Here is a 15,748-nt window from a genome sequence, read left to right as displayed (position 1 = left end):
CACGTGAAGGCTGTAGGTCAACGCCAGTTTAAATTGGTGGTGTGCTTTAATGGAGTGTGATGGTGTAGTGTGGAGGTGTGGTGTTTCGGTTTTGTAGTGGTGTCGTGTAGTGTGGTGTGGCGTGACGTTCTAATGTGTAGTAGTGTGTTTGTGGTGCTATTGTGTTTAGTAATGTGGTTGTGGTGCTAATTGCGTGGTGGGGTTTGTTGTAATTTCGATTGGTGTGGCGATGATGTGGCCCTGTGGTGCGATGTGGCCCTGTGGTTCGATGTGGCCCTGTGGTGGGTGTGGTATGGTGAAAGGGTGTGGTGTGGTGGGTGTGCGGAACCTGTCAAGCCGACGTTCGTTCCGCTTTGGTATAAGGATCACCAAATTCTTGGGATCCACGGGTTAGGCTAAAGAAGGTTAAATTAGGTTAGGTTAGGTTCGGTTAGGTTCGGTCAGGGTAAGCTCGGCCATGTTAGGTTAGTCAGGTTGGTTTCATTTACGTTATGTTAGACCATGCAGATTAGGTATAGGTAAGGCTTGGTCAGTTTAGGTTAGATTATTAGGTTCAACTGTTTGGTTTGGTTGGTGAGCACACTTGTCCCTTGAACAACCGCGAAACCCGGGTCGCCAGGGTATTAGGCGACTCTCAGTCTATGACCTACGGTCCAGGCGAAACACGTTCCTGAACCCTGTGATGGTGTGGATGGCGGAGATGGTGCGGTGTAGTGTGGTGCAGTGGGTGCAGGAGTTACAGCATGCGTTGGTGTGGCGGGTGTAGGGAAAAATGGTGTGACATCATGTGCTTTGGGGTGGTGTGATGGTGTGGCGGAACGGTGAGTGCAAGAACGATTGTGTGGTGTGGTTGTGTGCTCCCGTGGTTAGTGATGTGGTAAGTGCAGGAACTATAGGGAGGTGTCCTAGTGCGCTGTGATGTGCGTTGTGTTATGACGTAGTGAATGCAGAAGATATGGTGTGGTGTAGCATGTGTGGCAGAGTGGTGAGTGCAGAGGATATGATGTGGCAGTTTGGTGAGTGTTGGAACTGTTGTGTAGTGTGACTGTGGTGTGGTGTGATGTGGTAGTTGCTGGAGCTATGGTGTGGTGTGGCGGTTTGGTGAGTGCAGGAGCTATTGTGTGGTGTGATGTGATTTTGTGTGGTGATGGAGTGGTGTGGTGGCGTTATGAGAACAGGAGCAATAACGTGGTGGTATGGTGAGTGAGAAGCCATGGCGAGTTGTGTCGGTATGATAAGTACAGGAGCTATTGTGTGGTGTGGTGTGACGTGAGGGTGTGATGAGTTCAGGAACTATTGTGTGGTGTAGTGTGCCGAATGTAGAGGCAATAATATGGCGTGGTGTGGTGCAGAGGCAGAGTGGTTGTGTTTCTACCACAGGGATGGTGTGTGGCGCGACTGTCGCCTCGCGCCGCGCCACCATGGCCAACGGAAAAGGCCCCGCCCCCGCCACTATGCCCCGCCCTCGCCCCGCCCCGTGTGACGCAAGGGACGACTCCTCCCCTTCAGGTGCCCCGGTGGGCGGCCACGTGGCGGGGCGTGCAGACGGCGGGAGTCTGGACAATGTCATCAGGGTGTGAGGGCGGGTGGCCTGGCTACCCCTACTGTGCCTACCCGCCGCCTCCGCCGCCGCCACCTCCACCGCCGCAGTGGCCAACGCACCCGCACCATCACTATCACCATCACCACCCTACAGCCGACTACTGCGGGCAGGGCGTGCCGCAGCCGCCGTTGGTGGCCTACGGCGAGCCCGGCGTGCTGACGTGCCCTCCGCACTACTGGGACGGGGACAACTTGGTGGACGAGTGTGGACGTGTGGTGCGCCGCAAGTCCTCCGCCAACCGCAAGGAGCGGCGGCGGACGCAGAGCATCAACAACGCCTTTGCTGAGCTGCGCGAGTGCATCCCCAACGTGCCCGCCGACACCAAGTTATCCAAGATCAAGACGCTGCGTCTGGCCACCTCTTACATCGCCTACCTCATGGAGGTGCTCCACGCTGACGACGCCTCCGCCGCCGCCGCAACAACACCACCACACCCCTTCCCTCCCGCCGCTGCCGCCGCCACGCACCGCCACCGCAACCACACGCCCGCAACGCACACGGACAAGGTCAGTTCACTTGATAGGACTTTCTGTCTGGTAAGCGTGAGAGGTCATGAATCTAAATGCAGCCCCTCAATCTGGCGCTACAGTGTTCTAGAACCAATGTCAGCTTCATAACCTCAGCCCAGTGACTAAACGCCTCTGCCCGATCTCAATAGAAAAATCTTTCCGACACATAATATAACGAACTGGATAGACAAGTTACGCTTGTGTTGCAGTATATAAACCGTGAGTGTTCGTTATCAAAAGAATACTGCTGCTAACGTGCAGGAATTTAGTGGCAACAGTTGGACACGTCTCGAGGGAGCAAATTGCTGGGCGTTCCAGGTGTCAAGATGAATATGTGCATTGGTGGTGAAGAAGGATAGGTGTGTGGTTGGTGATGATGCCTCGGTGTGTGGGGGGTGGAAAAGATGGCCTGTACCTGTAGGTGGTGATGATGGATACGTGTGTGAGTGGTGGGGAAGGTGGTGTGTGGGAGGTGGGGAAAGTGGTGTGTGAGTGGTGGGGAAGGTGGTGTATAAATGGTGGGGAAGGTGGCGTATGAGTGGTGGGGAAGGTAGTGTGTGGCTGGTGGGGGAAGGCGGTGTGTGAATGGTGTGGGGAAGGCGGTGTGTGGGTGGTGGGGAAGGTGGTGTGGGGGTGTTTGGGAAGGTGATGTGTTGATGATGGTGGTGTATGGGTGGTTGGGATGTCGATATGTAGGTAGTTATGTGAGTTGGTGATAGAGATGGTGGTGGTGTTGGTGATAGAGATGGTGGTGGTGTTGGTGATAGAGATGGTGGTGGTGTTGGTGATAGAGATGGTGGTGGTGTTGGTGCTGGTGATGGTGGTGGTGTTGGTGATAGAGATGGTGGTGGTGTTGGTGATAGAGATGGTGGTGGTGTTGGTGCTGGTGATGGTGGTGGTGTTGGTGATAGAGATGGTGGTGGTGTTGGTGATAGAGATGGTGGTGGTGTTGGTGCTGGTGATGGTGGTGGTGTTGGTGATAGAGATGGTGGTGTGTGGGTGCTGGTGATGGTGGTGGTGTTGGTGTTGGTGATGGTGGTGTTTGGGTGGTGGTGATAGAGATGGTGGTGGTGTTGGTGATAGAGATGGTGGTGGTGTTGGTGCTGGTGATGGTGGTGGTGTTGGTGATAGAGATGGTGGTGTGTGGGTGCTGGTGATGGTGGTGGTGTTGGTGTTGGTGATGGTGGTGTTTGGGTGGTGGTGACTGTAGTGTATGGGTGGTGATGGTGGTGTGTGTGTGGTGGTGATGGTGGTGTATGGTTGATGGAGATGGTGATGTATTAGTGGTGGAGACTGTGGTGATGATGCGGAAGGTGATGTATGTGTGGTGGTGGTGATGGTGGGGAAGGTGGTGTATGGGTGGTGGTGGTGTGTGGGTGTTGGTGATGGTGTGTTTGGGTGGTGGTGGTGGTGTGTGGGTGTTGGTGATGGTGCTATTTGGGTGGTGGTGGTGGTGTGTGGGTGCTGGTGATGGTGCTGTCTGGGTGGTGATGGTGGTGTGTGGGTGCTGGTGATGGTGCTATTTGGGTGGTGATGGTGGTGTGTGGGTGCTGGTGATGGTGCTATTTGGGTGGTGGTGGTGGTGTGTGGGTGCTGGTGATGGTGCTATTTGGGTGGTGGTGGTGGTGTGTGGGTGCTGGTGATGGTGCTATTTGGGTGGTGATGGTGGTGTGTGGGTGCTGGTGATGGTGCTATTTGGGTGGTGATGGTGGTGTGTGGGTGCTGGTGATGGTGTGTTTGGGTGGTGATGGTGGTGTGTGGGTGCTGGTGATGATGGTGGTGTGTGAGTAATGGAGATGGCGGTAAGTAGGTTGTGGTGATGGTGGTGTGTGGGTGGTGGTGATGGTGATGGCTGTGTGGTGGTGTGCTATAGTGGTTATGGCAGGGTGGTGGTGTGTGGGTGATGGTGATGGCTGTGTGGTGGTGTGCTATAGTGGTTATGGCAGGGTGGTGGTGTGTGGGTGGTGGTGATGGTGATGGCTGTGTGGTGGTGTGCTATAGTGGTTATGGCAGGGTGGTGGTGTGTGGGTGGTGGTGATGGTGATGGCTGTGTGGTGGTGTGCTATAGTGGTTATGGCAGGGTGGTGGTGTGTGGGTGGTGGTGATGGCGATGGCTGTGTGGTGGTGTGCTATAGTGGTTATGGCAGGGTGGTGGTGTGCGGGTGGTGACGGCGGTATGGAGGTAGTGGTAATGGAGGTATGCGAATGATGGAGATGGTAGTGATGCAGGTGTTTGAAGATGGTGGTGCGTGGGTGGAGATGATGGTGGTTTGTTGGTGGTGGAGATGGCAGTGTGTGGGTGGTGGCGATGGTGTTGTGTGGGTGGTGAGTGTAGATAGTGGTTATGGCGGTGTGTGGGTGGTGAGTGTAGACAGTGGTTATGGCGGTGTGTGGGTGGTGAGTGTAGATAGTGATTATGGCGGTGTGTGGGTGGTGAGTGTAGATAGTGGTTATGGCGGTGTGTGGGTGGTGAGTGTAGATAGTGGTTATGGCAGTGTGTGGGTGGTGGAGTATAGATAGTGGATATGGCGGTGTGTGGGTGGTGAGTGTAGATAGTGGTTATGGCGGTGTGTGGGTGATTATGTGTGTGTGTGACCCAGTTAACGGTGGTTTGTATGTAATGATAGTGAATAGATTTGTCGGAAGTGGAGATTCATGTGTATCTGTGTTGCTGCTGCTGTTGTCGTCCAGGTGTTGCCTAAAGGGTGGTGATGGTTAGTGTAGCGTACTGTTGATGATGCTGGTGTGGGTGTGGTGGTGTGTCTGGATGACGCCCACTTCATACAGCCACCTAGACACCAGCATCACCACTACTCAAATCTACTTATGTTTTACTGATTGCCAGTATACATAGGAAGTGCAGATAACAGGAAGTCTGTTGGTCCATGACGAAGATATATGTTGGAAAAATCTGATTCTACTAAGATCAAACAAACAAGTAAGAGAAAAAGAAAAAAAAAAAGAGGTTGTCCCCCACCTACCACACCACCTGATAAAACCGATAGGAAAACGGTAGAAAACACACAGTGCTTGGTAGAAAGAGCAAGCACATACATTTATATAGGAGAGGCAGAGCAGGAGCAACAATGCCCAGTGTAACCTCAAATCTCCAGATCTGTAAAAGAAAGAGCACACACAATCGCCGAATATTTTCATAAGTAAGTAAACGTCTCACTGACCACACACAATAATTGCTATAATACAGAAATTAAGGTAGAAATGGGGTGTGCATATAAGAGTGGCAGACACTTTTCTTTCCTTGCAGGGGGAGAATGTTCCCACTATTTTCGGAAGATCAGTGACTACTCAAAAGGGCAATGTTTTTCAGCAAATTGTACACAATAAATGGCTTCCATAAACGTTACCATATGATCATATCAGCGAAGCGAGGGATTTGGTAAATATTTTTGAGTATATTTGATAATGAATTTGCTTGAATTTAAACTAGTGGTAATTCAGTTAGATATCAGTCTTCCCCCTCCCCCCCATTCCAAAGTGGTGGATCCGGCCCTAACAGAAAGCAGGAGAATAAGTACAATTGGAAAGTAACATGGATCTGATGGAATGACTATGAAAGGCTGATGAATGGGCTGAGCATGATGAGAGCAGAAAGGTTGTATACAAGACTGGTCTTGGCGATGCACAGAGGAGGATTCGGGTGTCTGAGACTAAGACATTGATACGTTAGAAGTAATGAATGCTGTGAAGATGAAAATGGGAAGGCAACAGGAGTTGATGAAGTATATAAAGAGAGATGATTAAATTTGTTGGTGAGAGTGGAATGCAATAGTTTATTGTATATATGCAAGGAGTTTGGGTATGTGGAGTTGTAGATGACTCTGAGAAGATTATGAGTGTGCCCCTGCACAAAAATGATGGCGATCGTACTAAGAAAAAAATCTCGTGATTGTCATTCTAAATGTTATAGGAAAAAAATATGTGAAAGTATGTTTATAGAGACGATAAGGAAGATAACAGAATGTCTGGTGAATGAAGAACTTGGGACTTCGAAGTAGTAGCTAGCTGATATGTGGATCATGTGCTGGCAGTAAGATATATAATGGAAAATGCATGTGAACATGAGTGGGTGATGTTTTGACTCAGGAAAGTGTCGTATAAGATGAATAGAGAAAGATATGGAAAGATTTACATCTGTATTGTGCGCATGGAAAACTACTGAATGCTGTAAAGGATTTGCATGATGTTTCTGATACATGGTATTAGTACGGATAGATGTTGTAGATGGTGATAAAGGTGTATGATATTTATCCACACACACACACACACACACACACACACACACACACACACACACACACACACACACACACACACACACACACACACACACACATCCCTCTCTGTCTGTCTGTCTGTCTCTCTCTCTTTCTCTCTCTCTATTTGTCTATCAGTCTACTGTGTACCCAGTATATGGACAGCGACAACTTCAATTTTATAAAATAAATGGTGGAGTTTTTCAAAACCTGGCATTGTGAATGATGCTGCGTCACATGACAATGGCGAACAGGGTGTTTTTGGTCTGGTCCAGAGATTTATGCAACCTGTACGTGGTGTGGATTGAGAGTAAATGCTGATACGAGTAAAATAATGATTGTTGAGTGAGGGAGAAGGCAGCACTCAGTGTGATATATGCCGGTATTACTCGTAAGATACATGGACTTGCGCATGACCATAAGTACAGTATCTCTGTGCAAAAGGTACATGTGTAATGGAAGTGGAAAAAAAGAGTGACTGAAGGAAGACACGTGTTGGTGATGCTACGAAGGTTTTGATACGAAAAAGAAGCCTATGGTTGGAAGGCGCAAGAGCATTGCGTGAAGGCGTGTTAGTGCCCACGTTGACGTCAAAGTGTGAGACTTTGGTTTGGTATGGTATGAGCAATGGAAATAGGACTATTGAGCAGTATGTGTGGTGTTCGTAAAGTGGATATAAGATCAGGTAATTTAGTGATCCGTGAAAGAGTTAAAGAAGTTTGTTGATCATAGGCTATAGAAGAATATCAAAGAGAATGGATAGAACAGAATAGTGAAACCGGTATACAGTATATGAGTCTGAAGGTGAGAAGAGATGTGGTAGGCCAGGAAAAGGATGGGTGGATATTATAAAAGAATGTATTAGAAACTGAGGTACATTAGTTGATGAAGCTAAAAAACTGGCAGGGATTCGAAGTGGCTGGATAAAGTATGCACGAAGAACATGACAAGACTTTGCCACCTATAGAGTTGTTGGTATGACAATATCTAACCAATGTATGTAAAGCGAATCAACAAAGACGTAAAATATATAGATGGTTATGGTTGTGAGGTGGAGCCAGGATCCCGAAGGCTTTACATGATGAGTGAAAGACTGTGATACCCATTGTACTGTACACATGCTGTTGATTATTTATTCTACCACTTTTATGGCTTTCTTTCCTTGTTTTTGGATCTTACCTCACACCCATGATGTAAATAAACTTTGGAATTATGATGTTAATACCGCTGTATATATATATATAGATAGATAGATAGATAGATAGATAGATACAGATATAGATATAGATAGATAGACAGATATAAATATGTATCATAATTCCCAAATTAGTCTTATATCCAGTAACCCATGAGTCACTCATAAAAACAATATTTAAACTAAAATCCTCGTTGATTGTGCTTGCACAAAAGCTATTGTATAGAGGACTCACAATATTTACTGCAAGAACTCTTAAGCCCCGTGGCTAGGTTATCATAATCAATTAGCTACATCGTAAGGCAGATGACTAACTTAACTTCCCTTAATGGATAACATGATCGATAAATATCCACTTACCTCTTGGGGATCGAGCCTGTGCTCTTGGCTGGACCGTCACCCCGACTGGAGGTCTCTAACCAGTAAACGATCAGACGTCATAAAATAGAACTAGCCTCATGTGGCCACGCCGAGTTCCGAAGATAAAGTTCCTCACATTATATGATTCCTGTCATGTGCAGCAGAGTCTTTGTTGGGTACTGATCTTTGAGTCAGCAGTCACTTGGCTAGACTGTGTGATCCTTTCACTGGGTTGTATTAGATGCCAGTTATGGAGATGAATTAACAAATATTATATATCAGTATAAATAATGTACTCAATATGTTACAATGGTGAGCCAGAATTGTTCAAAAAGCAGTGTCTGGCAGCCCCAACATTTCAAAAAGAAAATGTTATGACGTTATGTTTTATTTTATTGATTTTTTTTCTTTGTCCGTGTAGCCGAATCACAAATCATGTAGGTCAAATGTGAAACAGGAGTGTCCAGTGATGCAAAGTGATGTACTGTGTTCCAGCAAGAATTAATGCATCTCCTTGACAAGTCACCTCAGTATCTGAAATAGGCCTCTGTGACGTCACACAGGTGATGGCGATTATTGAATACGTATTGCTCAGCTGTGTATTTTTTATATATTGTGAATGAGTAGAAAAAGATATATATCTGCTTTCGCTTGGCACGACGACAGGAGATGAATAATAATATCTAAACCGATAGAACACTGATGTTATTTTCATCTCTGCAATTGATTTGTGAGGTGCATGTCATTACTTTAAAAAGAATTGTCCATCTTGTCGCTTTTCCTTGCTTACCGTCTTCCCTACCTATTTACTTTTTACTTACCTTACCTATCTACCTAACTACCTACGGTGCCTTCCTTCCTGTCTTCATGCTTGCCTGCCTTCCAACCTGTCAACCTACCTACCTACTTCTCAGCCTATCTACCTGCCGACTTCCCTACCTACCTCCCTTACTTCCTCCCTACTTACCATCCTGCCTATCTGCTTTCCCACTTGCCTGCCCACCTATCTACTTACCTTCTTCTCTACCTATCTCCTTGCATGCCCCCCTACCTACCTCCCTACCGACCCCCGGCCTACCTCCTTCCTACCTCCCTGCCTTCCTCACTGCCTACTTCCCTACCTACTTCCAACCCACCTCCCTACCTACTTCTTTGCCTGCCTGCCTCCATGCCTACCACCCGGCCAACCTCCCTCCACTATACCCACAGAGGTAGACACACAGCTTGTATTTATTTATTTATTTTTTTTTATTAGCCATTTTCATGTGGCTTGAATGAAAACTGTAAAGAGGGAATAAATTAGTGCACTGCATTTTGAGCACTACTTCCAGTTACCTGTATACAAATGTTATGACTATACTTGTTTACAGAAAGAAGCTGATCTACGGCTTTCACTTTGTTTTTGCTGTGATCTTGGGCTGACCTGAGCGTGTCAACCACTAAGACATGAGATCACCCTCAGCCTGAGAGAATTACACGCATATTTTCACAATTAGTTGATAATGGCGCTCTGTGGGGCTCGACTCAACAGACGGACGGACTGAACATTCCTTCTCACTCGGCCGTCCAAGGTCCTCCAGTTCGTGTTTGGCATAACTAACTCCTCTTGTTAGCCTGCCGAAAAACACCTCAGTGCCCTTAATCAGTTTTACTCTCTCTCTCTCTCTCTCTCACACACACACACACACACACACACACACACACACACACACACACACACACACACACACACACACACACACACACACACACACACACACACACACACACACACACAGAGTTAACAGTGTAAAGGGGTTATTTAAGGACAATGTATCTCACATGAGGTGAATAAGAACCCCAGTAGTGCAAACGGGTTAGTGGAGATGGCCTAACTCCGAAAGTAGGAGAGTTTCTCATAAGGCAGAATATATTCATAAGAATAAATATTGCGTCATAACACTATAAGAGAGTTAAATGAAGGTAACCTAACCTTTACTGCACGGAAAGCCCCTGTTAAGCTAAACAAAAAATTGGAAGTTAGATGAATAAATCTGAAACGGCGCCATGACACTAGTACAGAAAGAATATTAGAAAAATGACGTCATCGCACTGAAGAAATTATCTGTGCAATACAGCAGCTGGTTCGTTGCTGCAGCTGTGACATTCAACGCCTTCAGCACAAAGCCACCGAGTTCTTGCAGCCACCAGGCGATTTTACCTGATTTTATGAATTTTCGTTCTGATGGGGTTAGAAATAAGCTTCATCAACCTCTTCACTACGATGATGTCTGTATCATTATAGTCACCATTTTTTAAAACTTAGTATGGACGTCTAGCAGCAAATAGGAATAAATAACACTCAGGCCCTCACGGCCGGGACAGCTCCAGTGGCCTGCTGTATTCCAGCTTACGCCAGACAGTTCTGTTCAGCTGAGAGTGAGTCACAGGAGCTTGAGTGTTTTAATGGTGGTACTATTATTCCTCTCATGGTCGAGACAAATGTAGTATTCCACTGCAGCAAAGGCAAGGTGATTTTATTCACCTCAGTGGGTCATTGGAGCCGGCCGTTAATACTGCTACTACTGATCACCTCATGGTTGAGATGAGGTTAATATACATTCCAGATACTGACGACGATTTATTCAGTAGAGTGACAGAGAGGCCTGAAAGTGTTAATGCTGGTACCATTAACCCTCTCATGGTCTGCAGATGTCTACTGTTTTATTGCACGCAGTGTCCCGCTATTTACTGAGCTGAGAGTGAGAGTTGACAGCCTGGGATGTTAATACTGATAACCCTGTTGTGGTTGAGAAGTCCCTTGTTTTATTCCCGCTAATGTTAGACGAATTTGTTGAGCTAAGAGTGAGTCATAGAGTCTGAGAATGTTAAGTTAGGCTTAATAATATTAAGTTAGGTTTGGTGATGACTACCGTAATTACTTTTGCCAGTGACGAATTTTGATGAATGCACTAACTTAGAGATCGGATACATCAGGCACTGTAATGGTAAAGGTTCTTCAGTCATAAAGGATAAAGTAAGTCTTCTTCCAGTTACCTGTTTTCACGGATTGCTTATTTTTTGCATTTAGTCACGCATTTTCACCCTGATTGTAATGTGTTTGGTAGCTGTACTGGTTAAAACAAATATGTATACAAGCTATTTTGTACATACTTTAAGCTAAAGACAAGTTACTGTTCAATTACATCTCTTGAAATCGACTGCAGTATAGCGCTGGATAATTTGCCTAATCCCTAGTTGGACATGCTAATCCATGAAGGCAGTAGCACCGTCTCCTGATGTACTGTAAACACCATGTAAGCCAATCTGGTTCGAAGCCTGAAGTGGCTGCTGTCAGTATAGACTTTCAAGCTCTTACTCTCTCGTATTCTCGTCAGCTTAGATGGCTTGCTAATACATCTTCATTAATACTCAGCGGTACAGTTAGGGACCTGGATGCAAATTAGCTTGCTGCGCATCTTATTTTAGGGAAGATGTAAGAGTGTGACGGTAAAAACTGACTGCCATACTCCTTCGTCTACTTGTTGCCTATTTTACATTTACTCTGCCAACGACAGACGATTCTTTGATGCTCAAAAGAGAGCTAACGCACCAACTTTGAAAAAGGAGACTTAAATTATTATCGCAATTAACTTTTTGACCTAAATTTAATAAAATTTGGCATTTCATTCCACCTTACGGCAGGAAGTTATAATCAGCTCAGAAATTCACCGCAGTCGTGCACTTGATAAGCGCTAATACTTCAACGTTTTACATTTTTGTTTTAGTGACTTATTTTGCATAATAGACTTTGTTAACTTCCTGCATGTTATTGATGTATTTTTTTGTCTACTTAGGTTGCAAAAACACTGTAGCAGACTGTATTAAAGTACTTGCCTCTGGAATAAGCGGGTCAGGAAGAGACGCCAGTCTCCTTGACCGACGAGAATACGACCAACAATCTTTGAGGGACTCTATGGTGCACTATTTAGCTTATCCAATTCTCTGCTGGGAAAATACGAGTTTGATTTTAGAGCAAATTAGACTGGTGGACTTAGTTTGTCCTTTGCCTTTATTCAGCCAGCGGTGGACATCGGGACAAGGATGTACTCTACACACACGACTGCGGGTCATTTTCTGGGGGAAGGTGCGACTTATTTGCCTGTCTGCCTTAATGGCTCTCACGTAGACTCGTCAGGCATAAATATAGGTCTTGTTCTGGACTCTTGAGGAATTTTCGTCATAATGGAATACACTTGAAAAACAATCCTGTGCGTGAATGTGATAGATTTATTCCTGCTAACGTGTGGTTGTATTTATCCCCAGGAGATCTCTCAAATAAGTATTTAAACTGGTTTTGAAAATGCTGTTTAGTTGACTGAGGTTCTGGGGACTGCTTTGGCTTATTGTTTTATTTACCTACTGATATTGTTATCGTTCATACCACAAATGCATTATATCATGCTATGTACTATTTTTTTTTTACTTAGGAGAAATGATTAATATAAAATGGGTTGTCGGATCAAGCTCTTTGTTTTCCCCTATATTACCTTTGTTTCTGCTCCCTTGACTCTGTGCTTCTCTCTACTGGGATTTTATTTTTCATGCTACTCTACACACGCATTGTCATGTGTTAGTATTTGATCATATTTTCAGTTTGACTTTAGTTGCAAACGAGGATGACTGGATAAACAGTAGCATTAGGTCGGGTTCTTTGTCTTGACACCCACGAGTTGCCAGATGCCGCTAGTGGTAATATCTCAAACTTATTCAGGGATAATTTTTCTATCATGAACCCGTCCACGCTCGTATATTTTATGTCCTCGTATATTTGGCGAGGCGAGTCACTGGAGAGAGAGAGAGAGAGAGAGAGAGAGAGAGAGAGAGAGAGAGAGAGAGAGAGAGAGAGAGAGAGAGAGAGCGCATTAATTATTTAAAGTGCAATATAGACAATCAACGTGTGTGTGTGTGTGTGTGTGTGTGTGTGTGTGTGTGTGTGTGCTCAGCAATTTACCGTAAATGTATCATTATTATCATCACCATCATCACCACCAAAATAAACGCATCATCAGCATCATCACTCACGCCATTTTCACGCCGATCATAAGCATCACTACCACATTATCATCCTTTTCATCAGCACCTATTATCATTTTGACCACCACCACTATCACCATCATCATCATCATTCTCCTCCTCCTCCTCCTCTTCCTAATCATCATCATAATCCTCCTCCTCCTCCTCCTCACCACAACCAGCACCACCATCATCATCATCATTATCATCATCATCATCATCATCATCATCCTTTTCGTGTAGCCATTAACCCCTAATTATAGAGCTCCTTCCTGCGGCGGATAGTTCCTAGTTAACCAGAATACATTGTAAAAAATCACCATTGTACTGAAGGGTTAAATGGATCTTTTAAAATCCCTCCGGCCGAATGAGACCCTGCTGGAGGTGAATCAAGACATCCCGAGGTACAACTACATTGAAAGTGCTGGCGTCATTGTACAGTACTAGAGACGTTAAAATTTGATAGCGCGGCAGAACGTTATTAAATTCAGTTTTACTTATCAATTCCTTTTTATTTTACTCATTTACTTATCATTCAGAGAGAGAGAGAAAAATGGGAGAAATGGAGTTCCCCCGAGCTAAGCCCTGTATTGGACTATATAGCCCCGCTAGGGTTACAGGAGCGAGCTACCACTCCCGGCGCGGCAGCCCGAGCGAGGCTCGAACTCGCAATCCCCCGATTACGAGTCCGGCGCGCTACCACTGTGCTACCGCGCCCTCCGGAGAGAGAGAGAAAGAGAGAGAGAGAGAGAGAGAGAGAGAGAGAGAGAGTCCGGTGGATGGGATGGAGTGAAGGAAGTTGAAACAAAACAGATGTTAATTTCAAAGCGTTGTACAAAGCATCTGAGCTCGGCTTTTTAACAGGGGAAGAGAAGCAGAAGGCTCTTTCCACGCCCACCTCTCCATCCGACTCGATTATAAAAACCGTTTGTGGGTTAGGGACTCGTCAAACAGAGGGTGGTATTCGAGGTGGCCCTGAAGATTTCCTAGCACATCTTTCTCAGCTGTTTATGCACCACACTGATCTATCATCCTCTTGTACGTTATTCATGCAACTTATATTGATATTAATTACGTGTAAGGGAATGTTAAGGTATGCATTATAAATTGTTACGGAAGTGGTGTTCTGGAGTCCTATCTATTAACAGTACTGGCCAGAGGTCGAAATGTATATTCTGACGCAAATTTCCGATTCCGTAGGCCAAGGTACAAGTTGGAAGAAGAAATCCTCTTTCCATAAGGCCATGTCCTAGGCAATGTGTTCCTCACTCCCACCTATATTATTTGTGGCATTACAAAAAAATAAAATGCCCAGAACATGGTCCAGTGATACATGGTGTTCTTCCAACTTTTACCTCGACCTACACAGTCGCGTCAGAGTATGTCTAACCCACCCCAGTCTGACGAGGTCATTGCAGAGTTACATGGATCATGCAGACTACAGAGGCCAGGTGAGATGGTAATTTCTAACCGTTTCCCTGGTATTTGCCTACCCTGGAAATTAATTTCTTTGACGTTAAGCGATTTCATTCTATTTTTGAGAGAGTTATCGGAGCCTGAGAAGGTAAATAATTTCGTATGAGTATATGCAATTGGTTCTTATGGTACTTAGAAGGACGCATTTCTGGACGAGGACTGTGGCTGTGAACATCTCGCCATGGTCGCCAGAAGTGGTAGTGTGGTGCATTTCTTAACACATTTGGGCTAAGTATCGTTTCGTGTTAGCTGGGTTAGATTATTAGGTTGTCCCCACCATGAAAGAGTTACTGCTTCTGTAACTGTACTTGGAATTCTTCTTTACGGCACCTTAAGTTCGTATTATTAAAATTATGTGTGCGAGACTGCGAACATATACGAACATATGACAAGCACATAATATGTGGCACCTATTATTGTTTGATGTCATACTGCTTCCTGCATTACAGGGTTTATTCACGCTGCAGGAGGATCAGATGTGTACCATGTTCCATGATCATTGTTATACACTTCGATTATCGTCAAAAAGCGACGGACCTAACGACTCAAAGTAGAGACAGGTTTCTGAGTAAGATATTTGGTTTTGTCGATTCACCTGTCAGTCCTTTTGTCTTTTGTATTTTATTGCAGGTAATGACAAATGATTTTAATAAAATGACAATGAATCATAGGAGCCTGAGTGTTCATACCAGTACCATGAACCTTCTCATAGTCAAGACAACTATATTATTCTATTGCAGCAAACGCTAGATATTATAACTCAGCTGAGAATTAGTAACAGCTGAAGCATGAAAACGACAGTTCCAAAATCATCAATCTTCTAATTGTCTGGGCAACTCTAGTATTTTACAACAGACAACCACAAATGATTTTTACCTGCCCTCGCTCCGGAGGGGCTCGGGGACTATTTATTTTTATTTTTTTCACTCGGTTTGTCTGTTAGTTCATTTGTTTGTCTGTCTGTCTGTTAACAACTTTACGCGAAAACTACTGGTGCGATTTGGACTAAGATTGCAGGGATCTGCTATCACCTGATTAAATTTTGGGCCAAACTGGGCCAAGGCCCAGGCTGTAGGCCCCCAAAATGTAAAAAACGGGGATGGGTAAAAATCGTTTTTACGCCTTAACTCCTTTCAAATTTGTCATATCGACATGAAACCATAACCTAAAAGTGCATCTTTCAAATCTGCATCCTATAACATGCTTCATTACATCAAGGGGGTCATCCCATAGTTAGCGGTAGAGGGATCAGTGCCAGATAGGTAGGGTCTAAAAT

General features: G+C 45.2%; 1 protein-coding gene across 1 annotated transcript in view; it reads left to right on the top strand.

The window, feature by feature from the left end:
* Window positions 1-1,563: 1,563 nt before the first annotated feature.
* Window positions 1,564-15,748, top strand: part of LOC145396815 (heart- and neural crest derivatives-expressed protein 2-like) — a 24,458-nt gene continuing 10,273 nt past the window's right edge. Inside the window, exon 1 of the mRNA XM_080270102.1 lies at window positions 1,564-2,109. Within this exon, the coding sequence (XP_080126228.1) occupies window positions 1,564-2,109 (546 nt within the window). The remainder of the gene's footprint in view (window positions 2,110-15,748) is intronic.

The sequence above is a fragment of the Coenobita brevimanus genome, chromosome 39 (genome assembly GCF_032717465.1).
Source record: "Coenobita brevimanus isolate Jiangsu-jjx chromosome 39, ASM3271746v2, whole genome shotgun sequence".
Lineage (NCBI taxonomy): Eukaryota > Metazoa > Arthropoda > Malacostraca > Decapoda > Coenobitidae > Coenobita > Coenobita brevimanus.
Note: the sequence above shows the minus strand (reverse complement) of the source record. Positions and strands in the feature narration are given on the sequence as shown.